Genomic DNA, 27,348 nt, shown 5'->3' on the forward strand with positions numbered 1-27,348 from the left:
CCGGGAATAAATTTTGTGATTTTTATGGGCAAGTAGGCTCGAAACCGCATTAATTCAAACTGCATATCTGTTTCCATAAAATTTTTTTCATCAGCTACAGGGTTTGCTGCGAATACGTTTGTAAATTGGACCAATTCCACAATCCTTCCTGTAGTGCAAGAGCCGCCAATGACCCAAAATAATTTAAGGGTGGAAGCAGGTGTTGCTCAATTTTGAAGGATCTCAGTTACTAATTATAGGTTTATAATACCTCTACAAATTATCGAAATTGTACAACATCATGTCCACTTTGTTCATTAAACTTGCAATTGAGAGCATTTGGAACTTCAAAACTCCCGCCGAATACTCCTGTCATCATCATGTATGTCAGTTTGCAGTCAGCTCAATCCAATCCAACAGACAACATTGCGGCGCCATTGTCATTTTGTTTGGAAGTGTGGTGCTGCTTTAGATCTTTGTTATTACCAAAGTGTGGTTTTGTTTGGTCTGCGGACAAAAGTGGTGTGGCACTTGAGCAATTCGAAAGACGCAGGAAGTGCCTGAAGCTCTTTTGGAACGCTGGAATGCCGTATTGCACCGACTTTGGATGAAAAAAGGCTTAGTGTGAATGCCATAGGTGGTTGCCTATGAAGGTGAGTAGTTAACTGCTTGAAAATTATTTTTTGGCAATGCAGCAGGATCATATAGCATACAGCATTCGTTCGTAAGAGACGGGTTGAAAGCACGAGGCGATGGCTTCTTTGTTAGCCGCGAACACCACCTATTCTTCCCGCACAAAATGTGTGATTGCTCAAAATCTTTTCATCATAGTCAGTTTCACAGTTTTTTATACCTCATTCATCTACTACTTTTCATGTCATGCTTTATGTGTTGAAAAATGAGTGCTATTTCACTATTTCCTGTGTGACCTGCTTTTCCACGGCGACGTGAAGATAACATTGTTGGCACTGGCTGTGCCCAGAGACTTGTTGAATACATAAATACATTTGTACTCCTGTCACATTGGATTTGAAACAATTGACATTCAGTACATGAAGTGCCATTCAGCTTCCTTTGGTAAAAGAGTGTCTGGTAAAACGGTGTCATTGTCTAGTGATAGCAGTATCAGTAAGAAAACATGCATGATATAAAAGGTATACTACACATCTAAATTTTATTGCCAGTATACTTATTCTTTCTACATTCATTTAAAGGCTATAAATTTTTATGTAGAATGCTTGCTTGAGACTTGATTGGTAATAGGAGTGCTCTGTAAACAATTCTGTTAATTGGTTGATGTTTCATTAGGCTACTGCATTTTTGCACGGGTTTGACAAGACTGATGTTTTTTGCTTTGTCTTTTCAGAAAATCTGTGGGTGGGGAGATTATGGATGTGCTTTCCAAGCTCATCATACCTGAAGTCAGATATTTTGCGAATATAAGCCATTCTTCTGCTTATGTACATCAACGGCAATAAAATATACCTGATGTACTTTAAACTGTTTTCCATTTTATTTTCTCACTGGAGTAAAGAAAGCATGAATGCACCATATAAGCAAATATCCGAGAAAGATCCGGCAGCGGACGCCTGACGGTGAGACAAACGTATACCTTTGGACTCCCATCGGACGGCCGACGGACGTCCACCGGCTGTTTGCGGATGTTCAGCAGACGTCCGGAACATCCGAAACGGACCTCTGTTGGCTGTCCAGTGGATATCTGTGGTTGCTTGGGCATAGGCAAGACCAAATAGATATCAGGGATGCTACAGCGTGTTTGCAATTCTCCACGCTTGATTAGAAGGATTTTTCTTTTTAGATTTAACTGTGCACTCAGTGCTAATGGGAGTGCCGATAGTTGATGGAATACGCCTGGAAATGCCTTCACTTTCGCTTGAAAATAGGCATTGTGCCACAATTTTGTACGGTTTAAAGTTTTTATTATCGTTTCTTATTTTTATATTCCTTGTTTTTCAACTTGCTCCATTTTTTGCTCTAGAAGTTCACACTCGAACATCTAAAAGTAAAATAGTTTTTTTTGTATGAAAGAGAATTTATAGACCTATATTTTGGTATATGTCATACTAGGGTTTTGACAACAGTTTTTAATAAATGTATTTTTTCAAGGCCCCTGAGAATGGCCTGTTCACGTCCCGAAAGAGTTAAGCTAAGCAGTTTGGGACCATAGCTGGATTTCCCAAAGACCCAATGTAAAAAAAAGCCTTCCTTGCAACTTAAATTCAGCGAAGTCTAATGCAACCTTGCATTCCTCTGCCAGTGCTCCACAACTCCAAGTGGTTGATTAGGTGGAGTCATTGTGCCGAAGTGAGTGTAAGGAACGGCAATGCAACAGACAGCCACGACATTAAAAAAAAGACTGACAGCATAATTACGAATGCCCTTCCATCTGATACCACGTGACATGTAATTAGCCACATTGTTCTCTTGAAATCCTGAACAAAGAATGTATAGTTGTCCACAAAACATTTTCAGAACGCAAAAATGCCAACAAATCTTAATTGCTCGGCATTCTAAGCATGCAGCCATGAACTGAACAGTGTGCTTTGCTCTCTCCAGCGCAACCTGTACAATGTTTCCCCCATGGCTGACAGCACACAGGCTGCAATGATATGTTTTTCTTGATTTCGGTGTGCACATGTAGAAATGTTCTGAGTGCCAAAACAGAAAATGCCACAAAACAGCTAAAGCTCTGACAACTAAAAGGTTGACTGCAATTGCTACGTCGGGTTTAAAATATTTTTCTTTCAGGCTGCTCAATAAATAGATTGCATGTTAAAGCCATCTGATCAAAAGTTTTGTCTAATTCCTAGTTTACAAACAGTGCTTATTTACTCTTATATGACCTTACATTTTGGTCATTAAACAGATTTCATAAGCTCAGCAGGCTTTGCATCAGGTTCATCTTGAAGGGAGTCAACTGAGCTTGACTCAAAGCACATGTTTCTTGGCATATTGAATTCAGACATGAAAAGTAAAAAAAATTGAAAAAACAGCTTCAAGAACTTGAAAAAGGCACGCAAACCTCTACGTCAGGAGCAATGAGCTACAGAATACAATTTCGGTTCACAAATCATTGGCATAAGCAAACAAGACAAACGATTCAGTAAAAACCCAAGGAATGCAGAAAGTGAACATAAAAAAGAACAGGTGGCAGCAATAATAATGTGCCCACAATATTTTGGCTGCCTGTTAAAAACTGTTCCTTTCTGTGAACTTAGTTGCAGCAGAGTAAGAAGCAACAACAAAAAAATTCTGCCCATTTTCTACCTACTAAGACCATACCTCTGAAAGTGGCTGATGACGCAGTGAAGAGTAGCGCCTTGGCTTTCCTGCCACTTCAGTACCTCCAATCAGACCTCCTCTTGGGGCTACCGTAGCTGCAGAGTTCCTGGTCAAGCCTGCTGCACCACCTTAAACGTGGCATTAAAACCAGATAAGAACACAACTTTGCAAGTTGTGCAAAAGAGTGCTGCACTGACAAGGTTTATAACAATCAAGAAAACATATGTACGTAATGACACCATCAGCAGCTCCAGGAGTTTTCCGAGGTTAACATATTCTTATGAAACTTATACTGCAGGTTTTCCCCTCCTGTTCCTGATTACTTCTACCACGTTTGGCAACCATGCAACATTTCTTGCCAGCACAGATATATTTTGAAGTCTGCCATTTCCATGGCCTCAGTTAAGAGATATTTATGGGCAACACTGCATTTTTACATCACAAACATTCCCTGCACGTTAATGCCCGCTCCCTGTTTCACTAACAATATTTCAAGGCTTCTGTAAGATCGTCTCGGGCTATTTATGAAGGGAAGCATCATTTTCAGTGTCTACTTCAGCAATTCAATGTGCATAAGAGTATTTTTCTAATAATGTCTCTGACGTCATCACTGTGTCACGCCGAGCATTGTCTCTGGCCACAGACCACGTTTCGGTTTCCCGTTTTAAAATCGTTCCTCTCTGTATATTAAAAAACGAATTGTTGTGGCAGAGGGAGGGGACTATCCACTCAATATATTCAAAAACTTCGGATGTTGCCCCTTAATATCGCTTGAACTACCAATAAAGCTGAGCACAAAAAAAAAACTGCTGTGCTTTCTGCTTTTATAGGTAAAAAATGATCCTAGTTGTCAAAATTAGCAATTCAATTTCAAATTCTTCAGTTAGACAAACCCTGCTCAACAGAATAGACGAATATGAATAATACATATACAGCAGAACCCCGCTATAGTAAACTCAGTTACAGAAAAAACTTACAGTACAGTGAAGCGGTGGTCCCATTTCGTGTTCCATATATGACTGCACATTTTTTTCGGTCATAGTAAAGATTTTTTTTCAAAGAAACAACTATAGTAAAGAGCTTCTGGCCGTGGCGATGTATTTCACGCGGAATGATGACGTCGTGGCACGAGCGAAGTCTAGGATCGTGAGGTCTATAGAGCTCCTTCATGTTTGCAAACAAACGAGGTGGCGCTGCAGTCACTAACGGGCTCGTGGTAGGCAAAAGTTAGGGAGTGGCATTGCGGAGAGGTGTTGAGTGCAGGTTTTCAAGGCTTGTAGGCACGTTTTCAGTTTCTGTGAATCACAGCAATGGTTGATGCTTTTAACATAGTAATTTTTCGAAGTACACAGCTCGCGTTTGTCACGTGTGGCGTATTCAGAGAAATAGTTCGTCACCGTGTATTGTACATATGGTTAGTAGTAAACAGAAAGCGTTTCAGCCATTGATTTCTAGGCTAGGGATTGAATAAAATATGTTGTTGACACTCTGCACTTGCCAGAATGATTTTACCTCCGGACAGTAGTGAGGGGAAGCGTTGGCATTCTTTCGGTGCAGCCAACATGCGCTCACCGTCTGCTGACACACCTGTCGCGCCATGCGAAAAGTGGGGATGACGTTGTGTCCCCGATCTCCTGTCTTGCGTAAGCGCTGTTTTTAGCCGCAAGATCAAGCGGCCAGCCAGGTCGACTTCTCCCCTTGTTAAACTGGTCGATTTGGTGAAAATTTTTTATTTCTGGAAGTGTTTTCTTTGCTAGCTCTGAAGTTTTCTGTTTCATGGCGAAAAATTATAGCAAAATATTCAGTAGAATGTTATAAACTACGCTTTTTAGATGTGTGGTCATCGAAAAATGTCAGGTTAATTTCATTGATTTCTTTGAGGCTTTCTTTGAGTTCAGTGTCGCATTTCTTTGACCAAAGTGCAAGCGAAGAGGCCAAAAACGAGGAAATAAACTTTAAGGTTCATGTTCTGACCTTTCATATTTGCTGCGATTGGCATCACTTACACCTTCGTAATTTTGTAACGTATGAAAATAGAGTGATCGTATTGCAAACGATTGCTAAGACATTGAGGATTGTAATAAATCTCTCTAATTTTTTTCCTATACGTGCGGTACTATGTTAGCTATTTTTTTAAGAAATGTTTTCATGTAACATGACATGCATAAGTACATGATCATCTAAAGAAAGAACTAACAGCATCATCATATAGAACAGGGCTTTGTGAACATGCTGGCATAAAAAAAATTTGCACACTTTCTACTCAATTATTTAAGATCTTGGGGTGACTTGACGAGGGTGTTAATTATAATTACCCAAGGACTGCACCAGGTATAGCTAAAAATAAAAAGCATTACCGAAACTAGCGTAGCAATTTCATATTTGCACCAAATTTAGTCTCATATCGCGTGCATAAATAACGAAAATACTTTTCATGCCGTGCCCCCTCTCAATCTCGACACGTCTGTTAGTAGCACGCCTGCATCTGCTTCTTTCCAAACAAGCTTCGCGGTCATGAACTGCATCATGAAACATGACACATGCATGATGCAATGAAAAAGCATGTGGCTTTTAGCACACTTAAGGTACGCTATTCTAAGCAAGCCACCGTGACCGCGCATGAACTTACCAGACTTCTTTCTGCTCGAGTCAAATAATTACGTCTGTCATATTAAGAAACACTTACTATTAAATATCAAATGCCATAAAACGTGCCATTAAAACATGCTGTGCTATTAACAAAAGAACGCATTCCTTGGGGGCGAGTAAACCTGCCAGCGGGGGCCCCATGAACACTGGCTCAAGGTGATAAATGCGTGCGCAGCTACATACGTGCTTTTTTTCCTTGCGCAGTTATAAGCGTACTATGCTGATGTTCAGGTGAATGAATGCTGTAACTTACATGCTATTAAGTACATTGAGTGGCAGTGCCGATCGAATCCCAGATTTCGGGCTTTAGTACCTCGGCCCATTACCCATTAGCCAGTTTACTAATGCGGTTTTTATCGCGAGAAGTCTATCGGAGCTAATTTGAAATTTCCTTTTATGCTACTACGTGGATCGAACAGTGATGTAGCTATCAATGCATGCTGCTTCTGCAGTGCTCAGGCATGATGCAGCCGCCGGTAGCTGCGTCAGCTGCGGTAGGCACGGGCAGGCGGAACCTGTTTTGCCTACCATGCGAAAGTCGCGGCTGACATCAGCGCCACCGCATCTTCGTGACGTCTCGATGTGAAGGAGGTCTATAGGTAACCAAAATACAATATAACTGCGCTCTTTGAGGTGGCTTCACCATTGAGCTGAAAACTCGTGAGAAGAAGCCAACTTTTCTAAAACCTTGGGGACGTGAGGCAAAGCGCGCGGCGCACATGGAAAAAGTAAAGCTGGCTAAGAACGTAGAAAGAAGGCGACGCGAGTCGCTAAGAAAGGTAAGCCAGTAAAGGTTCAGGGAAGTCTAGAAAAGGGCGTGCATTCGTAGCACGGTAGCGCCAAGCACAGGGAAGCGGTGGCACTGTGTAGGCGGTTTTGCCGCGCTTCAATGTGTCGCGCGGGTTTCTTTATTATCTCTTAAATGACACTGAGGCCACGGAGGACGATGCCTTGATCATGCAAAGCTTTGGAATCAAACTGGAATTATATCTGTAGCCACCCTGTATTCGTGCAAATGCAGTACTTTCACAACAAGCAAACAAAGTAGAAAATGGGATAACATACGATAACTGAAAATAAATAATTACCGCATAAAGGGACAATAAGAGCAAGACGTAAGGTATTCCTAAGTGTTTCTTTTATAAACTTCGTGCTTAGTAAGTAGCCAGAGAGCATAGTCAGAGCCACGGCTTGACCAAAAATTGATATAATAAAGACCCCGACATAGTAAAGATTTTTGCTGACCCGAGCTACTTTGCTATACAGGGGTTCTACTGTACAATGTATGGTAACTAGTACATGCAGTTCTAGCTTCCCACAGGGGACACAGGACAAATTGAAGTTGGCCAGTGTCGACAGAGTACCGCAATCTAATGAAAAAGGGGCTACTTGCTCCGAAAACGGAGCTTTTATAAGCTAGAAAAGAAAAAAAAGAATAACAGAGGCACCACCACCACTACCTGTTTTCACAACCAAACAGCAGTGAAGAAAAGCCCAGTTTTCCTACGGTCATCTCCAAGGCAAGGCTACACCTTCATTCACTTTCAAACGGCCGGTGATTATAGCGTCCTTCTAAGTCTAGTTTTAATCTGCTCAAATCCTAAGTCTTTAGCTACCAAACATATATCAACATAGCCAAAAAGAGCAAAACACCAGATTTTCACTACAAACCAAAAATGCACACAGCTGTCTGTCTTTAAATTGCATAGTGTTTGGTAACGTTTATCTCAAGTAAGAAACTTGTTCAACCTTTTTGCTATGGGTCACCCTTCAAATATACATGCATTCAGCAAAAAATGTCATCAGTTTAGATTCAAGAACTTGTTGACTACACCTTCTGGGTAACTTCACACAACAAAGACAAACAGGCATGCTCCTCACCCCCATCCGGAAGCTCAACTTTCGGAGCAGTTTTCTCGTGCAATTTTGCATTGCTCCTGCTTCGTTCTTGTTCCATAAGCATATGTCGTGCAGCCCGAGATCTGCCAACAGAAGGTGGACGGTGGGAAGATTCAGCAGTCTTCAATGGCGACTGTGGCGCAGGCTTGCTGGCATGACGATCTGAAGACTTGTTTTCCTTTACTTCATCTTCATGCTGTTTCGATGAAGTATCTGTCAGCCTCCCGGGTGGCTGAGGAGGGCGCTTTCCCCAACCACGGCGGGCCGTTCCCGAGCTCTTGGCTACGTGTTCCCATTCTCTGTGCTGAGGACTGTGGTTGTCTCGTGTTCCACGGTCAGGGCGGTTGAAAGACGCAGGTTTGGTCGGCACCTTGACCACTGCCTGGTCTTGATGTAGAGTGGTTGAACTCTCAGACACTGAACGCTTGACGTTTAATTCAGGAAAATCTTTGACATGGAAAGGAGGGTTCCCATCCTGGCCACCACCTCTTGGTCTGCGGCCACCACGCATGCCTCTACCACGTCCTGAGCCTGACCGTGGGGTATAAGCCTCTTCATCCTCCCAGTTTCGTTGATACTTGTTGGGGCCACGGCCATAACGTTCGCGTCTCCGACCTCGAGGAGGCATAGGTTCGGTTCGAATATCATAACCATAGGTGCTCACTAGTTCCTCACTTGTTTTAGGTCCTTGTTCTTCTTCATGGTACTTGTCGTGTACCCAAACACTGTCATCACGCCATAGTTTCTTCTGCCATCGTGAGCCCCTACCAGAGAAAAGAAAGGCACTTAATCTTCTACACAATGCCCACCAGTAGTTCTGTGAGAAATGTACAACAGAGCATTCCCTACAGCAAAACTCTCACATCCCGAGTTGGTTTACCACACACTTAAGCTGCACTCCCCTTCAATATTACTACTTTCACGCAACATTTTGAAACATGAAGCACCCAATCGCTCATTGAGGATAAATGCCAAATTCCAAGTATTTTAAGCCTGTCAACATGTGCACCCAACTACCAGTTTTGTACTTTTCTTGCATTATAGAGGCTAAAAAAACGGGGTACCTTCTACTAAAAGAAAGTACAATAAAACCTCATAATTCCAAGTCATTGGAGCCATGAAAAATATTTGAATTAGAATAGCACAAATATAAAATAGAACTCAGGCAAAAAATTTTGTTGCAGGAGCGAGATACCTTCAATCAGACCTCTAACCAAGGCACATCACACAAAGAAACGGCACAGGTCAGTATTCACGCAGTGAATCCATCGTGGGCATACAGCAAGAATGGTCGCGTCATGGGACATACACTGACACTGCTTTGATGCCAGCACTCTTACTAGACACTGCCTTGACCACAGCCAGGCTGGAGAGAAGCGATGAGCGAGTGCATCGCTCCTCCAGTCCGGTCATGCCTTGACGAAGCAGAGAGCATATGACACTGAAAGTGGTATCCCCTGCATGACTGCAGTGAAGCACGTCTTTTCTTTTGCAAGGATGTGCACCTCAGCAGTCTGCAAACCAGATCATGGGCCGGTTTTTGTGCTCGGAATACTTGATCTGGGGCACTTCACCTATTGCACATCTGCATCACTATGTGGCACCCCCTTGCGGCTCTTAAGAACCATCGCTTCACCAAGTTTGCGACCAATACGGGATCGGGCATTCCCAGAGAACACACAAGATATTCAAATTAAGTGGCCTAATGGAGGCCACCGGTTTGAATTATCAGAATTTATGGGATTGTACAAATTTCTCAAATTATCCTAGATTTCAAACCAACTAAGCTCTAATTATAGAGGTTTTATTGTAAATCTGATGCGACTGCATCAGCAGCAAGCGATAAGCCTCCATGTGCAATCAGGCCAGCTGTAGCTGCAGCTGCACCGGCTTACACTAGCTTGGAGCAGATGGTATAGTCCTTGCAAAGATATCACAATAAGGGATTGCAGCTTTGTGACATACAAGAGCACATGAATGTCCTACTTTATGCTCGAGCGGAAATATGCAAAATTAACACTCAAAAGGCACTGAACCACCTAAACTAGTTAAGGATGACAAAAGTACTTCCAACACTTCAATTCAGCCTTGAAAAAATTCTAATGTACCACATGCCAATAACACAATTATACAAGATGAGATAGCTGTGCCAAAGCTAACTGGAATACAATACTCACCTGGCATCTTCATTTTTTTCTTCTGGGATTTCAGGCTTATCCCCATCACTTGCTAGCCTGTCATCATGCTGGTAAAATTCCCCTTTTTTGGGGATGTATTGAGGGTTACGCTTGTCTTCATCGCAGTCCAACACTTTGACCTGGAGGCCAGAAGGATCGGAAGTTTCCTGAAAAGAATCAAGTGTATACAATGCACAACAGTAATCAAAAAAACTTTAAGAATCAGATAAGTGAAAATGGCATCAAAGGGCAACTTCCCCACTTTTTGAGAATACAGCGATATTTAAGAATTCAAATATATACAGGCTGCAGGTAAAGCATGCCAAGTTTTTTAGAGTTAGCATCTGAAAACTAGGATTGTGCGAATATTCGAAATTTCGAATACAAATCGAATGTTTGATATTCGATTCGTATTCGAAAACTGATATTCATGAATTTCCGAATATTCGAAAATTCCCGAATGCTCGCCAGCGATCGTATACTGCGCACACTTTCATAAATTCGACCGTGGCAAAACCACAATATCTCGGCAAATTAGCCGATAATCGAGTTAAAAATTCCAGGAAAACAATACAGAGGTCCTATCCGCTCCTTCTCCGCCGTTTATCATGCGGACCGACCGCATCCCGACGCCGCAAGGCTTCACCTCGTGATAATTTCCCCAAGTGGGCTTTCCCACATTTCGCCCGTGCTGCGAACAAGATGGCAGACGGCCCGCTTCGAATAATCGCAACGCGAAATCGCTTTCGATCTTTTTAATCCTTCGGTAATAAGTTACATATTTAATTCCCAGATCCGAAAAATGCGTCCTGTCACCTTCATAACTCTCCGAGCGTGACTTCCGCCATCCCATTTTGTAAACTACGCTATGCGAGAAAGCCTACTTGCGGAATGCCGCGGGAGCCTCCTGAAGGGGCGCGTCGAGTAATCACAATAGGGCAAGCGATCCTGTCAAAATCTCGCCTATTGCATGGTGCATTGTAACCCGCACACCTCTTTAGCGGGCGTAATGGCATTCGTGGCAACAAATGGAAGGCCTCTGTAGCTAGGGCAAAAAAATAGCCTGGCTGCGTAGTTTCGGTTTCTGAGCTTCCCCGCTGCCCCGCGGCAACTTCAAATATCGGCCCGCGCATTCGCCGATAGTCTAATCCCAGCTCCGCGCGGCTTATTTTTTTTTTATTTTTTAGAAACCGCCTCGCAACTCCGACGCCATTGTGTGTTCCCCGGTCCCTTGCTTGCATTTGTGTTGTTCTTCCAGCACTCCAAAATGGGTGGCTCGTCACGGGCTTACAGGTGTTAGCGCGATGGAGCCACCTCATTAGGCCTCATTGCATCTTCAGAATTTTCGGCAGCATTTCTTTTTCTGGGGGGGGGGGGGGGGGGCGGGCAATTTTATTAACAGAGGCCTTCGGATGAACCAGACACTTCTTCCAGTCCTTTGAACTCCAATAGAATGAAGTTTAATAGTCGTTATTTTTTGTTGCCAGTCTTGTCGTTTTATGAATTTTGTTTTGCATGACATCATTATAGTTTGGGTACTGTTATGCCATCTAATCAAGTAGTATACATTTCTGTGCACATCATGTTTTTATATGGTACTGAGGCAGTCTATTTTTGTTTATTTTAGTTGCAAAGATCATACACTATTTTGGAAAAAATAAGGGCAACCACGTTTGCTTGCTCATCATTTTCTGAAATTTTTTTTTGTACTGAACAGATATTTGATAATCGAAGCCATTTTTTCTTTATATTCGAGTTCGATTCTTATAAGAAAATTTCAATATTCGCACACCCCTACTGAAAACAGATGTAATGAACGATTAAATTTCTTCTCCTAACATCATCGAAAGAGCATGGAGAAGCTCAGAGTAACATCACAGACGGTACAATATCAAATTCCTATTGCCATCAACCACACCTTGCCATGCATCATTGGATGTGCCAAACAAAACTCTGAAGGTAACAAACTTTGCCTTCGGTGAAATTGGTTTTCTTCCTTCAAACGAAGTGTTTAAGCACAAATGTGGGAGTATGACACATGACATAATATTCATATGTAGACTTCCACAAGAACAACAACAGTGGACGGGCGCAAACAGTTTTGTGCGGCTGACCCATCTACAATTATTTTTAAGGATATGTTCAGTACGCAATTTCTTGCTGGACAGTAGAACTACATATGGCAAAACAAAATTTGCGCCTGGCACCTTTTCCACTGGTGCCAATTTCATATTACAGTGTCTTAAAGCACCAACACAAAGAGAATGAAAGTCTCTCAAGTTCCTTCCAAACAGGCAAGTGGCTGTCTTTTCACCTTAGCACATTCTAAGCTGAAAGCTGTAATGTTGAATACAGTGCTATGGATCATATTATGATTGAGTATTCATCCAACACACTCTAAGGTTAAAGTGGCACTACCTTCATGTTAAGCAGGAAGTACCAACTTTTTTTTTCAAGCATGAAAGGACTACTGTTCCACTGTAGCACACATTCAATTTTCTCTCTATGACGTTTTAAACTGAACTCCAGTTTCACCCAAATGAGGCAAAATATGAAAAAAACTGATGCAACTGATATTATAAAGCTATTACAGTTGCTCTTTTGATGCACATTGACATAGGTAACCAGAGATAGGCGGCTAAAAGCCTCACAATGTGCTTCTCATCTGCATCCAAAGGTCTTGATGGGCACCCGACACTGTTACAAGGCACACCTGCCTCTGTGCCCTAGTACTTCTGCATATATGCTAGGCTGATGACAAGTGCACATTCCCGCACACAGCTCTAGCCCAGAATGTGCAACACAGCACATGCAAGCATGCCGTCTTAATGCTCACCTCTCCATCGCCCTGTTGCCGTTCCCCTTTGAGACAATACTCTTCTTTTTCATCCAAATCATCCTCCAGCTTATCAAGACATCGTATGTCATCATTTATTGCACTATTTTCGTTGCGGTCACCTTTACTCGCATCAGGGTGCAATTCAAGTTCTTCTTGTGGTTCCTCCTGATCAGAATCGAGGTTGCCAGGACTTTTCAAGGAGTCAGAGGCAGCCTCATGGCTACCCTCCTGAACGGCCCCAGCAGCACCGTGGCTAACAGAAGCCTCCCCTTCCTTTTCCTATGGTGAAATGGAAAGCGCAAGTCAGGTAAGCTTAGAAAATCTGATCACTGGAAAACGCAGAAAATTGCAGAAACAGAAGCAGGTGTTAAGAAAATCTACCTGAAAACTTCCTTCTCAAAAACCTACCTGAAATGTAGGCGAACATCAAATACTCTCTTCAATAACATTTTCTACCTAAAGCTCAGCTGCATTCCCAGTTAAAGCAACCTCCCCTCCCCCTGCAGTTTCAATTTCTACTGGGCTTTTCTTTTTGCCTTCAACAGGGACATAGCAGTAAGACACAAACAACAGATAACACACCACTTCCACCTTGCCTTCATCAAACATTTGCCACCTTGCTATAGTCACTTAATCACCTCCATTTTCCCAGGCCATTACACAGAAAATTCAGGTAGGGCTGATAAAATACAGGAATGATTGTTACAGTAAAAATAAATTCTACACCTCACACCAGAAAGTTAAACCTGGTGCATTTTTCCCCACGCTCTTGGCGAGGACCATTCTGTAAGGGCCTTGCAGCATTATTGCTGAGTGTAAAGAAGTGAAGAGCAGTGGCTCTAGCACACTTCCCAAAAGGTAAAAACTAAGATCTACTGCTTGGTCACAATGCAAAAAAAAAAAAGCTGACAACATGATGCACAAGCTAAAATGATTAAAAAAGAAAGACACACTTCTGCCCTGTTTTATCTGTTGCAAATGCTGCCATCCTAATGCAGACTTGCCAACTATTTATATTACAGCACAACAAAAATTCCTCACGCACCCTCTTCAACTTTGTACCAAGTAATATGAACTCGTCATATAGCTCACATTTAAACTGCATTATAAAATCAACCTTATCCATCATCATTTCATAATTTGGGCAAAGCAGCACACCTCCATGTCTATGCTGCATGAAAACTTCAGTGCATGAGAAACAAAAGGCATTCTTAGATAACCATGCATGTTTTTGAGAAAAGTAGAAGCCTGCTAACTATCGTAAGAAAGTTAACAGTTTGAAAATGGCAACCAACTCGCTTTTCTCCACCCAGTGATATCTACCATACCACAATGAATAAGATATGAAAAAAAATAATAACAGTAAACTGTAACTGTCAAAGTAAGACTAGTACAAACGCATTCTCAGTAAATATGTACCGACCAAATATTACACACTAATTAAAAGATATACCTTTAAATGATGCTTCCCGAAAGTAATGCGAAGATAGAACCTTTGTCAGTGACTAGAAGGTTGGGTTTAGGGGGTTTAACGTCCCAAAAACACTGAGGCTATGAGAGACGCCATAGTGAAGGGCTCTAGAAATTTCGGCCACCTGGGGTTCTTTAACCTGCACTGACATCACATGGTATACGGGCCTCTAGAATTTCGCCTCCATCGAAATTCTACAGCCACGGCCGGGCTCGAACCCATGTCTTTCGGGCCAGCAGCCGAGTGCCATAACCACTCAGCCACCGCAGCAGCTGGTGATAAGAAGCACAGCACACTATGCAAATTGCCTCAATCATTAGATTTTGGAGGAAGAAGCAAGCTCTAGTAAGTCTCTTGCAAACAGGTCACGTTTGATGCCTACGGTGCAAAATATCTAACCTACTGACTGTCAGCGTGTCACATCCTCAGGAGGGTTCACCAGTGCCAGTGTCTATAGGAACTTTCAGAAGGTATAGCACATCTAAACGTGGTTCAATTTACATAAGGTTTGTGGCAGAGTTTTCTTCTTCAGGAAATAGAGAAAATGTTGTGGCCAGATTTTATACTTCTTATTTTCTTACAAACCAGAGCTAAATATCCAGAAAAATTGTGCTTTTAGATATGCCAGTCTTTCTTGTCAAATCCTGAAAAAACTAAAAAACATTTCCTCCCTTTCTCTTTCCTGATCATTAAGCCTCAATTCTTATCCACATCAAAACTATTGTTTGCATTTTACAGGCTGTGAAAGTTGTGTATTTTCTGCAAGGACTTGATATTCGCACCAAACTTAACCAGTGTGAGGTGGCTCCATCTGGCATCAGACTATTTTGACTATACAATACACTACCACATATCTGCCACAAAGTGTGCTGGGGGAGCCAGCATATTAAAAAAAAAAATGCCACATTGTGCCTCATCTTTCAGTGTACGACATGTTTGCACTGGAGCTTCACACATGGCATCGCATGTAAGCAAGCATACCCTCTATGAAACGCACAAACAGTGAACAGCACTTAACGAGCGCGGAATTTTGGCGCACTGGACAATTGAAAATATCGCGCGGACGGAATCAACGGAAGCACACATTGGTTTCAGAGCCAATAGTTTCGGCTGGCTGACTTATTGATAAGCGCAGCTAATAGCTGACACCACTCCGGGCTAGCGACGAAGCTCTGAAAACTAAACTATGGGTTCAGACTATGGGCTTATTGCCGGGGGCCTGCCGATCGTCAAAACACCTGCAGTTGCGCGCATGTCAGTGGGGCGCCGGAAGCAATGTAATATGCAGTTCAGGCCTGGGGACAAATATGTGGGCAATCGGTTTTGTCCGGCAGGTGATACCACGACACGGCACCACTTCGGGAGCCCGTCTGAATCAGCCTTTTTCACAAGGATGCTCTGCACATGCAAGCCTCTTCTCCAGCTACCCTCATTGAAAATGAAACCGCCTCCTCCTACTGCCGCAGTTCATGTTAGTGACAGGCGCATGCAACACACAAGCACACACCTTGCTACTTTGCAGGCACAGCTTGCTCCTCTAAGAACCAGATCACGCCTGCGTCTCCCACGTGCATTTGTGTTCAATCGGTAGCAAATTAATTTTCACCACTCCCTAGAGGATACCACATCTTGTGACAGAGGCAGATTGACTGATGCCAGCCCCTGGGCATCCGAATAAACGAGCTCCCAAGGCCATAGTCTCTTACTTGCACGTTTGGCAGGACTCTGGCAGTAGTCTGGATTATCCGAATGTCGGAAGGTTGAGGACTAGGAATAAACATTTAACTCGGTCAAATTAATGATGTTTCACTGAACAATGCTGCAGCTGCTATTGCTGCTAATTTCACAGATGGTAGATAATCTCTTGTGGAGGAACAAAGTACCACCAGCAACGGTGTGGTTTTCTTTTTTGTATAAAAGTTGAGATGTTTTTCACGCAAAAAATTTATTTTCCATAAACTATGACGCAAGATTCATAACACAGGTCCAAATTTGTAATTTTACGGAACATTCGGAAGAGTTGGCAGGTATGCTGCTACCAATCTTTTGCTTGTCTGTTTTCGTGCGCACAGGTTTTTCATAGAGCCTGGTCACATTTCTCTTTCCTTGGGCTTTTTTCTCTTCTTTTTTGCTCGACCTTGTGTGGGATTTCATATGCTTGCCAAGCGTGCCAGCAAAAAGAAATAGGATGCAAGAAGCCAAACGAGGGCTTAAAAGGCAAGCTGCAACTCACGTGCAACCACACCTGAAGAAGGAACAGAGTAGGTTCTGAAAAGTCGTGTTTTTTTTTTGCTGGCGTTCTTTTCTAACCTGTGATCGGGAAAAAGTACCTATAGCAGTGCCATTCCCCAAGGCAAGGGGACTGCCTCCTTCCTTTCCCTGCCTAGCCCTTGCTGCGCACTGCAACTGCGACGTCATGAGAACAGGTCGAAGCCAATTGACCACTTGCGGAAATCTGTAAGTCAGCTTCTCTGCAAGGCCTGTTTTCCGACCAAAAGGCTCGAACCCAGACGACACTCATTTTTTTGTCAGAATGAAAACTCCGCTTTGTCATACATGGGTGACATTGTGCTATTCGTGGACAACGTAACTGACGTCCAAATGCTACTAGATGTTTGCTACATGGATGTAGATGCCCTCGCTTCAATCCAGAGCACAGAAGAGAAACCTCCCCTGCAGTTACACGACAACACCCTGTGGAGGTCATCCTACAAATACCTGGGCATAGAATTGTCAACAGACCGAAATTACAGACAAGTTTTCGAGAAAAGGCTTCGGACAAAGACGAACAGGTGCCGGCGTTTTTGAGCTCACGGGCATTGTGGTCATATAACCATTTTGAAGTGGCCTGAACCCTGTAGAAGGCAGTGGCGGTACCGGACTTGACTTTTGGAAATGCCGTCATCTGTTTGTCAGCAATGGCACGCATGGCCCTAGAGACACAGCAAAGGGAGGCAAGACAATCGGCCCTAGGCACCCAGAGCAGTGTCCTGAATAAGGCAGTACAGGGTGAATTGGGCTGCTCCTCCTCTGAAGCACGGGAGGCTGTGGCCAAGCTGTCCTATGAACGCTGCCTCAGCGAAATGCAGGAGGGGTTCTGGGCACGTGAAGTCTTTAAGCACGTCTATTTGAGTTGTATTAGTACCAAATGGACACTGCAAACAAACAAAAAAGTGGCAGAACATTCACGAACATATACAGCGTATGGAGCAGTGGAGTTGGCAGCGAATGGCCCGCAAGAAGCCAGCCCTAGTAGTTTACCAACAAGAGAAAAAAACGGTAGAAAATGAGCCCCTATATGACAACTCCAGGGGCAGCGGACAGCTGTGCGAGTCTAGGAGTGGTGTGCTGCGTACCAGTCTTATTCGGGACAAGTACGTACATGGAGGCTACGAGCATGACATGAAAACTTTGCAGAGGGCCCGAGAAAACGATCAAGCACACTGCTGGAATGCGCACGCCTACAACCCTCGATTTAGGACACACAAAAAAGTCCGGTACATGACCCCGTACTTGACGCAATCAACGAATCCAGCCATAGAGTTTCTAAATATTAGGTAACTAGAGAGAAAGCTGGCGCCACTGTCTATGCGAGTTTTTTAAAGGGCACTAAATCCACCGTGGGAACGTCGGAAAGAGAGCATGAAATACTTGGCTTGGCCCTAAAACATGACTACGAATGCAGAAATGCAAATTTTCGCAAATTATATGTTGCAAGGAAGCGTTGCTTAGCAGCTCCCGGGTTTCTGAGCTCTCACACTCCAGAAAAGACCTCTCCGTGGTGTAAACAACGTGATGCGAAAGGGGCTCGACCTGACGGGCAAAATCACCCAGCTTCGCTTCTGAACCGGTTTCACATGCTCCTCCCGTTAGAGCCGCGTCGGTATGCGTCGCACTTCTTGCACCACGCTGCCAAAAGTGGCATATGCCAATCAGAAAAGCTCTTGGAAGGGATGCTATAAATATATAGCGATGCAAAAAGAACAAAACATGGCAAATCAAGGCGCATACTGAGCCTTTCCCGGAAACCAGAGAAAATGAGAGAGTTTCACTAGTTTGCACACCCATGGCGCGTCATGACAGTCAGGTGACAACATTAGTTGAAGCGTCTCCTTTAAGGGTTGCTGCCCCGTTTTTACACACAAAAAGGGATGAACACGTGTTCCACGACGCATCAGCCTGAAGCGAGATGACGCGGTCAGTTCTCCAGCATCCTAAATTTAGTCACCGCTTAAACATATCAAGTGCGGCGGGGGACGCTTACCCAAAGTGTGTCAATAGATGACTCGCGCCTACCTGCTTAAGTCTATAAATCAGGAGGATAGTAAGAAAAAACGGAAAACACTCATACCATGTCTCGTCGATCACGTAGGACTATCTCACTGTGGCACTCTGCGCATGCGCGCGCAGTGCATTGCGGGAGGCAAGACCTAACCAACTAGAGCCCTGCACATTTGGCGGGGTGCTATGAGACTGTGTGCACCAACTTTCGTTAACTTTTTGGCCGGTGAGGGCGCTCGATTGACCTGTTCATATGGGTAATCATCATAATAATCACTCTCTGCTTTCGACAAATGATTACTCTCCTCTTATTACTTCTCTGTTCATTTGTCCTATCTTATTATTTTGAAGCCTAGTAATGAAAAATGCAAATATGACATTTTAATTCTTAAAACCCTAGCGGTGAATAATTTGTTTGCGCGCACGCATGCGTGAGACTTTCTGGAGTCTTTGCTAAGACAGTGGATGAATGATAAATACTTAACACGTAACCAAATGAAAAAAACTTTTACATCCTTAAAGTAAAATAATCAACTCTGTCTTGCTTCGCATGTCAGTTGTAGCGCCACACCGCCCGCAGCTGCCCTTCCCTAGCGGCAAAAAGCATGAACTAGAACGTGCGCGCTGAAGCAGTGCCAAATGTGCAGGTCTCTAGTTCAGTAGGTCTTGGCGGGAAACGCGCGACCGCCATGTTTTTTTGGTGGTTCGTCGGTCAGTTGAGCGGTGCGGCTGGTTGCATCGCGCGATCGGTGCATCGCTTGCTGCGGTGAAGCTTTCGCCAACTCTGCGTTTTGCGTGCTTCTGGAATCGCTGGCGGGTTTCCGCAACAATGCGCCTCAGTGGGATGCTTTAATTCTAGCAAAAAAGCCACGAAAAGTAAGATTTTTTTAGATTCCCTGCGGCATTCACGCATGAAGCCAAAATAGCAGAGTGGGCGCAGGCAATGTGCTATGTGAATGTTGATTGGTCTCCGTGACAGCCAACTCGTGCGTCTGCAGCGACCACTTTGTGTCAGGTAAAAACTCCTTTAATTTTCTACGTTCTTGCACTCTATATATTAAAGAACTGTAGCGCCAAGCTCAAGGTGCGACGCCTGTGTTGTCCATTTGCTTGCGTAGCAGAAGTGGCTGCATGAATAAATGAGCGGAAATTGCGCGGGTCTGATTGCTAGCACCCCGGACATTATAATTACTTCAGTAGAACTTGTCGGGCTGGTTGGTTTATATAGATGCAAAGATCTGCGCGAACGAGGCAAAGTCAGCGTTTGACTGCGTCTTTGGCTCTACGCCGTCCGTGACTCGATCGCGCAGTTCTTTCATTGCAACTATAAGATCAGTGCCACGTGCGAGTTGAAGGGAGCCTAAAAGATAGGGTGAAAGGTAAAAAGCAATGTAGTATGCCTGCGGGAACGCGTGCGCACCGTGGCACGGCCGCTCTCTGGGGTAGCGCGGGACCACAGTGTTCGCCGAAACGACGACGATGGCTCGAGAATGCCGGATACCTTCCGCTGAGGAGCAACTCACGTTGTTAAATTTTAAAAATTTTTTCTAATATTATTTTTATTCTTACAATTATAATTTCACTCGGCTATAAACATCAGTAAATTTTAAAAATTTTTTCCAATATTATTTTTATTCTTACAATTATAATTTCACTCGGCTATAAACATCAGTCTCGATCTCCTGCGTGCGTTATGAATTTCCCGTTTCATTTCGTTGTTCCTTTTTGTTTACTTCTTCCATCCTTACCATTCATTTTATTTCTTCCAGGAATTATTTACCTCAAAAACCCCCTGTGCCCCCTAATTCTTGGCCAATCCGCCTATGTGGGCATGTGCCATACTATGTGGACAACAGCAATTCACCTGCGAAAGCAGTCGCCTCGACATATTTTGCTGCAGTGGACTGTGCCCATTTTAGACAACTACAGTGGAGTGGACTATGCGAATGCCAGTTGATGGCTTCTTCAGCGGAACTCTCGTGCGCTTGCCAGCCAGCTGAATAAGCAAGTCAGTAAGCGCCTCAGTGCCTCCACAGTGCTGTGTCACGCTGCGAGATCGTTTGCGCATTAACAACCCTGGCACAGGCTTGTTATCAAACAACGAGCACGCTCGATTAGGTATCCCGACTGGGCTTTCAATTCATTTGCTTCCTGTTTGTTATTGCTGAAACTGCAGTGACTATAGCTTGACGAGAGTGCACAGTTCTGAAAAAGGTCAGGTTAGCGTGCATTTCCCTTACGTTTTTATTTTTTGCAGGGGTGCCTTCTCGTTTCATGGACCATCCGGATTATATTTTATTGATCTTCGAACACACCCTGGTAAAAATTTCCAGCTGGGAATCTAACCGGGAATCCAACTCTAACTGGTTCCAGTTAAAATGATTTATGGAACAATTCCCAGTTGTTCCCCATTGCAACTGGTTTCAGTTGGTCCCCGCTGCAGATAGTCCTCATTGATCCCCACAGTAGCTGGTTTCGGCTTGTACTGGTACGAAAAGCAGGTGTAGAGAGCATCATTCAGTCAGAACACTTTACTTTTTCTTTATTTTTTGAAAGCATTCAACACATCAAATTTCCGCAGTGCCTTCTTAACGTCCTGTATTTTTTCTGTCAACATCTGAGGCACATTCCGCACAGCCTCAGAAATGTCTACTCCTTTTATAGTGCCCCTGTGTTTCATTGTTGCTACAAATAACAAAGTCACATGTAGTCTCTTTATGAGCACAATCAACATGCAGGAACGCACTGCTTACCTATCATGAATTCAACCTTCTGTGGCGTCAAAGGTTGCTTTTGTTTTTCCCCCAATGCCCACTGCTTAGGAGCAACTGCGCCACTGAAGCTTTTGGTGGCAAGCACTTCATTACTCCACACAGCTTGAGCAGTATCTTTGCAAACCAATGTCGGCTTCTTCTTGGTCAATATTTTCTCGACTTGGCCTTCGTAAATGATGATGCCACCAGTCAAGTGGAACTGAGAAAAAAAGGTAAAGCACACAGTAACTGACTGTTGGACACTAATTTCAAACCTCACCACAACTGCACAAGCCAGGTGTAGTAGAAAGATCTGATGTAAGTGCAGTCTTTTCAAATGTCAACTGCCACAAATGCCATCTCTTGCTAGCATGCTTGTATGAATGAAAGCATTATCGATTAATTTGCACCTGCTCCTATAAGACATATTAGATCTGCATTGCAAACACAGCAACGTGTTTGCCTCTTGTTAGTCCTGTCCTTTGTGCGCTGTGCCTTCAATTTGAACCATATTAGATTGCAAGTCCAATTCCTTAATGTTTGTTATTACAGTCTTCAGAAACATCGTAGAGCAGAACTATTGCAGAAACTTGTCACGGAGGAAACAGGAGTTTTTGCATAGCTTAATTCAGATACCATGAGCACTAAGAAACCGTGAAGAATTGACTAAGGGGGTAACTTTGGCACAAACTCATCCCAAGGTTGCTGTCAAGGGAAGCGCTAAAAGCATTTCATGCTTTTAGCGCTTCCAGCATAAGAACTTGAGCACTGTACGTGCCCGTGTTCTCTTCATTCGTGGAGTTCCGCCACATCACTGAATACAATATCCTATTGTCGAAGTCCATGGTGCTTTGGGGCCTAAATTCATCAATATCATCAACTGGCACCACGTGGAGGCGGTTACCCTCTTCGTGCACAAAGCGCAAACATAATTCTCTTCGTCGTCATCTAGAACTTCAAAAACAAAAAGAATGCCGTTCAACACGATGGCAAGACGGGCGAGTTGGTGATGCATACTTAAGCGAAAATAGCGCTAAAGGAAAGAAAACGACAGGACCAGCGCTAACTCACAACTGAAGGTTTATTCACAGGAAGCAGGGAATATAAAGAGTGCAAACAAACAAGATAGCAAAGCAAACAGACGTGTAGCTACGTGGAATCAAGGAAACGAACCTCACTGTCATGCAGGCAAACCGACGGGCTGCTAACGCACAATCTACTTTTTTCTTTATGTGAAAAGCCTCCATAATCTTTCTAGTTAACTGCATTGGGTGACTGTATAATACATCACTGTGATGAAAGTAGGCAAGATTTGGAGCCTCTGCCATGATGGACTAGATAAGTAGGTCTATTAGCCTCCAATGTACTAGTATGCTGAGTTAGGCGCATGTTAATACGACTCGTCTGGCCAATGTATACTTGTTCGCAGGAAAAAGGAATTTTATAAACAACTCCTTCACAGCATGGAACATACTTAGTTTTATGTTTAATTCCGCAGGTACTTTGGGATTCATTTGTTTTTCAGCCTGTCTTTCCACCATAGTACACATCCTTTTAAGTATTTTAGGAGCTGAAACGACAACCTCTATTTTACACCTGTTTGCCACTTTTTTCAGGTTATGCGAAAGGCGCTGTACATACAGGAGAACTGCAACCTTATTCCTTTCCTTCACTCTGTCTGACCCAGGCACAGCAGCTGAAGCCTTAAGTTTTCTGGCTATCTTGTTGCAGCCCAACAAGATGGCATCATTCGGGTAACCTGCTTCTCTTAATCTTTTAGCCTGTTCGTTGAAACTCTCATTAATCAAATGGTCACAAGATTTGTACAAAGCAGAAAACAATGATGAAACAACAATTTCGGTTTTAACTGTTTTAGAATGATGTGACTTGTAGTTCAACAACGGCTTGCCAGCCCTTGGCAAGTATTCCCAACAAATATGTCCCGTTGAACTTGCAGGCTCAGATCTAAAAACTGCAGCTTGTTATCAGCTGTGACCTGTGTGGTGAATTTCAGACCTTGAGCATTTTCTTTAAACACTTTCAGAACATCAGTAAAGTTAGTTTTATCGACAAAAATTAAGAAGTCGTCAACGTAACAGCGAATCCGCGACGTTATCCCAGCCAAGTTTGCTTGAATACCCCGCCGTATGTGCAAAATTCTTGCATCGGAATGGTAGTACATTGAAGGCTAATAAACCTACTAATCTAGTCAATTATTGTAGAGACTGCAAATCTTGATTCCCTACTTTTCATCACAGTGATGTATCGGGCAGTCACCCAACGCAGTTAACTAAGGAGATTACGGAGGCTTTTCACATAAAGAAAAAAACTAGATTGTGCATTAGCAGCCCGTCGGTTTGCCTGCATGACAGTGAGGTTCGTTTCCTCGATTTCACGTAGCTACACGTCTGTTTGCTTTGCTATCTCATTTGTTTGCGCTCTTTATATTCCTTGCTTCCTGTGAATAAACCTTCAGTTGTGAGTTAGCGCTGGTCCTGTTTTCTTTCCTTGTTGTCCTCATCTTTTGCTCTATTTTCACTTAATAAGAATGTCAACTGCCGTAAACCGCAGAAAGTGAACCCAAAAATAAATTGCTTGAAGGAAAGGTAAAAGACACACACACAGGGAGGAATTTCGATTCATGTGCCAGCAGCAACACCAAACGCTAGAAACTCACATTGGTGATGTTCATGGTGCTGCGCTTTCAAAATCCATAGGGTCACTGGAGAAATCTGTAAACTCATGGAGGAAGGTAAAATTAATGACATTGCAAGGGTACTAATAAATTGAGTATAAAACTTATCTCTGTCATGATTTTATTCTTTGATATGAGTATTAAGCTCAACATCAAGTTTAGAACACTTGGACATACCCAGTGTTCTATCTTCAGTTCAATCCAATCTTTTGCAGGGTAAACAGCATGGAGACTCTGCGGCTCTGTTTGCACTAGTGTGGCTTACTACTAACTAGTTTTAGTTCACCGTACTAGAGCGTTCGAAGCTCATTGATTTAGATTTTTTGTTAGCGTGCTCTCAGCTCATTGTGAGAACGATGAAGCAGTGGAAGTGTTACTTGGAATGCGGCGGTGACATAGAAGACATTCCAAAGACCACTAAACATCGAATTATGAATGGTCCGCGATGTGGACCTTAAGTTACAGGAGCACCAAACACCGACTCACCATGTGGACCTCAACCTACAGGTGCACCGAACACTGACTCAGCATGCAAAGTGTACAGTGGATTTCAAGAACCATCTGGTGCCTCCATGCCTCAGGTGAGAGATACGCCGAACACTAACATAGCATCGCAAACAGCAGAAAGACCATTTGACATTCAGCTTCAACAGTCAACAGGTGCCCCTGTGCCTCGGGTAATTGGTGCGCCGAACAATGCAGCACTGGAAACAGCAGGAACCCGATCAGCTATCACAGCCAAGAGTCGCCAGGCGCCACCGTGCATTGACGTAGCACGTCGAACACTGACAAAGCACCGGAAACAGCAGTAAGCCCAGTTGACAGCCGGCTTCAAGAATCACCAGGTGCCGCCGCGCCGCTCCTTGCGTCTCCTGCTGCACAAGGCTCTGTAACAGTGTGCAGTGGCACTTCTGTGACAGAGTCTGTTCAGCCTGGTGACACTTCACAACCACCTCCCAATGAAGAAACTGATACTTGCGCAAAAGCACTTTCGCCACGATTTACTGGCCCTGACGCTGAACTTTGCGATTGAGTTTGGGCTACCTTGGAAAGGTGTTGAGGCACTCCAAAATCTCATAGCACACATCCTTGAGAGACAGGCTGTGCCAAGAGCAAACTACTTGTTCAAGAAACATGGTGCAGGGGTTGAGGCTGATCATTTTTATTGTGCAAGCTGTATGACTACTGTACAGGAAACATCTGGAAAACTGAATGAAAGGAACAGTATTAAAGGATGCTGTCCAGTATGGTAATTCCTACAGTGGCAAAAAAAATGTTGCAAGACGGTCACTTTTTTTTACTTTGCCTTTTGAATTGCAGTTACTCATTACTCACTGACCAAGCCGTGTCAAATGTATTTCTAGGCCGGCTTGAAAACATTGATGAAGGAATGAGCGACCTGACAGATGGTTGCTTGTATAAAGAAGTTCGGACCAATCTTTCTCAACACGATCTCACTCTGTCGCTCAACATGGATGGTGTACCAATGTTCATCTAAATATTCAATATGGCCAATTGAAGTCATGAATAAAGAACTGCCTGCACACCTGCACTCCAGAAATATTCTTGTACCAGCTTTGTCGTATGGCCATTCACATGCAGATATGACCCTCTTCATGCAAGCATTCGTCGAGCAGATGCATCAGCTTGAGCAAACTGGAATTGCCTGGAAAGCTGGGCTGCAAACCTTGCACTCCAAGGTAATTTACTAGACGATTAATGTTTAACATTTTGCTCTTTGCCTGCAAGTGCATTAGGCATGCAAGCGATATGAAGAAAAGATTTAGCGCTACTTTTGTATTCGAGTTCATTTTATTACTGCAGGTGTACTGCCTCACCTGTTGCGCCGATTCTCTGGCATGGGCACTCTTGCAAAACGTGGTTCAGTTCAATGGCCGCTACGGCTGTGGTTGGTGCCTTCACCCAGGATAAACCATTGACAGTAGGAAAATTGTTTTTATATCTGCGTTGATGTTTATTTCATTTTTGTGTTATATAGATGCTTGGTTTGCTCAAAAAATGTCAATTGTAGTTTTACACCTGTCATAATCCGATTCCTTGAACTTTATTCCTTTCACTTCTTGCACGGGCAGGAACCATAAAGTACCTGGTTGGCACCACTGTGCAAGAAAGGAGCAATTCTGTGACCAGAGTGCAAATGACTGATGCCGCAGTATTGGAAACAGTCATTGCTGGAGTGAAGGGGCCATCTCCTCTCATGAACTTAAAGCAGTTTGATGTGATCTGGGGACCTACCCCAGATTACATGCATTGTGTATTGCTTGGATTGACACTGCAGCTTACTGACAACAATAACTGATGGGCACGTTGGTCTGACATGATTTCCAGTGAAACAGCGCAACGGCACAAGGCCAGAGGACAAGAAAGGACGATACACAGCGCTGACTAACAACAGAATGTTTTATTCAGTGAGCCATGCTTATAAAGGCGCTAGGGACACTGAAAAAACAGAAAAAAACACACAGAACCGTGACGGATATCCCTCCAACCAGGCACGTATATGATAACACAAGGCTAACACGTGTGCAAATATTCATGTTCTTTCTGCAAGATAGCGACAAAAGGGGTGCTTACGCACTTCTGACCCATCTTCAAGATCTCAGACGCTTCGATAAGTTCTCTAGTCAGCTGATCTTTGTGTCTATCAACAATCCTGCTTTTGTCATACAGAGGCTGGCACGAACAATCACGACAGTGAACACCAATGTGGCGGGCAGCGTTTTTGACATCATTTTTGTGCTCCCTCAGCCTATCGTTCAAACGACCAGTTTGTCCAACATACTCAAAGGGATCGAATAAACCAGATTCTCTGCGCACTTCACAAATTTTACCTCATGCTTTTTTGTGCAGATGGGTTCACTTTCATTTGACTTTTTGGGGCCATTTACACGCGCGCACAGCTCTGGCTAACTGATGTGCATGAACCATACTATATTGGCTCACCCCAAATTTTTCAGCTTTCAGATGCTCTCCTCTTAATGCTGAAGCCACCACAGTGTATCAGACGACTTCAGCATTCGTTGTCAGAGAAAAAATTTTGGAAGGCCACAGAGTGGCAGCAATGGCTGCTGTACGTTGCATTGCCATGTCTTGAAGGCATTTTGCCCTCACGGTACTTAAAGCATTTCGCTCTTCTTGTTCAAGGCATCTATCTCTTGCTGAAAGGCACCGTGGCTGTGACAGATGTGACTGAGAGCACTCATTTCCTCATGAAATTTGTTGCGGACACACAGTTTCTTTATAGCAAGAGGCAGATGACACTTAACGTACATCAGATTATG

The 27,348-nt window shown here is 43.5% G+C and overlaps 2 protein-coding genes and 2 long non-coding RNA genes across 8 annotated transcripts in view; 2 read left to right on the forward strand and 2 right to left on the reverse strand.

Moving 5' to 3' along the window:
- Nucleotides 1–18,741, reverse strand: part of LOC144112626 (uncharacterized) — a 42,236-nt gene extending 23,495 nt beyond the window's left edge. For 2 of the 4 annotated variants that reach the window (XM_077645427.1, XM_077645424.1), the window contains exons 1-6: nucleotides 18,669–18,741; nucleotides 12,844–13,125; nucleotides 10,008–10,174; nucleotides 7,813–8,594; nucleotides 3,283–3,410; nucleotides 1,592–1,708 (exon numbers count right to left, since the gene is read on the reverse strand). In XM_077645427.1, the coding sequence (XP_077501553.1) occupies nucleotides 1,592–1,708; nucleotides 3,283–3,410; nucleotides 7,813–8,594; nucleotides 10,008–10,174; nucleotides 12,844–13,125; nucleotides 18,669–18,671 (1,479 nt within the window). In that variant the 5' untranslated portion in view covers nucleotides 18,672–18,741. The remainder of the gene's footprint in view (nucleotides 1–1,591; nucleotides 1,709–3,282; nucleotides 3,411–7,812; nucleotides 8,595–10,007; nucleotides 10,175–12,843; nucleotides 13,126–18,668) is intronic. The other 2 variants (XM_077645425.1, XM_077645426.1) reach the window with 2 other exon arrangements.
- Nucleotides 18,742–19,168: 427 nt separating this feature from the next.
- LOC144112627 (uncharacterized) lies at nucleotides 19,169–21,127 on the forward strand. 2 transcript variants are annotated; one of them, XR_013310346.1, is made up of 3 exons: nucleotides 19,169–19,613; nucleotides 20,368–20,716; nucleotides 20,856–21,127. It is a non-coding gene; the product is annotated as an uncharacterized LOC144112627 (long non-coding RNA). The 2 variants fall into 2 exon arrangements; XR_013310347.1 differs by having other exon boundaries at nucleotides 19,177–19,613; nucleotides 20,368–20,610.
- Nucleotides 21,128–21,140: 13 nt separating this feature from the next.
- LOC144112625 (uncharacterized) lies at nucleotides 21,141–24,043 on the reverse strand. The gene is made up of 4 exons (XM_077645423.1): nucleotides 24,029–24,043; nucleotides 22,993–23,132; nucleotides 21,352–21,680; nucleotides 21,141–21,283 (listed from the first exon to the last, which is right to left on the reverse strand). The coding sequence occupies exons 1-4, from the start codon at nucleotides 24,041–24,043 to the stop codon at nucleotides 21,141–21,143; spliced, it is 627 nt and encodes a 208-aa protein (XP_077501549.1).
- A 1,608-nt stretch (nucleotides 24,044–25,651) lies between these two features.
- LOC144112628 (uncharacterized) lies at nucleotides 25,652–26,502 on the forward strand. The gene is made up of 3 exons (XR_013310348.1): nucleotides 25,652–25,746; nucleotides 25,871–25,988; nucleotides 26,140–26,502. It is a non-coding gene; the product is annotated as an uncharacterized LOC144112628 (long non-coding RNA).
- Nucleotides 26,503–27,348: the final 846 nt, after the last annotated feature.

Source organism: Amblyomma americanum, unplaced genomic scaffold (assembly GCF_052857255.1).
Source record: "Amblyomma americanum isolate KBUSLIRL-KWMA unplaced genomic scaffold, ASM5285725v1 scaffold_430, whole genome shotgun sequence".
NCBI lineage: Eukaryota > Metazoa > Arthropoda > Arachnida > Ixodida > Ixodidae > Amblyomma > Amblyomma americanum.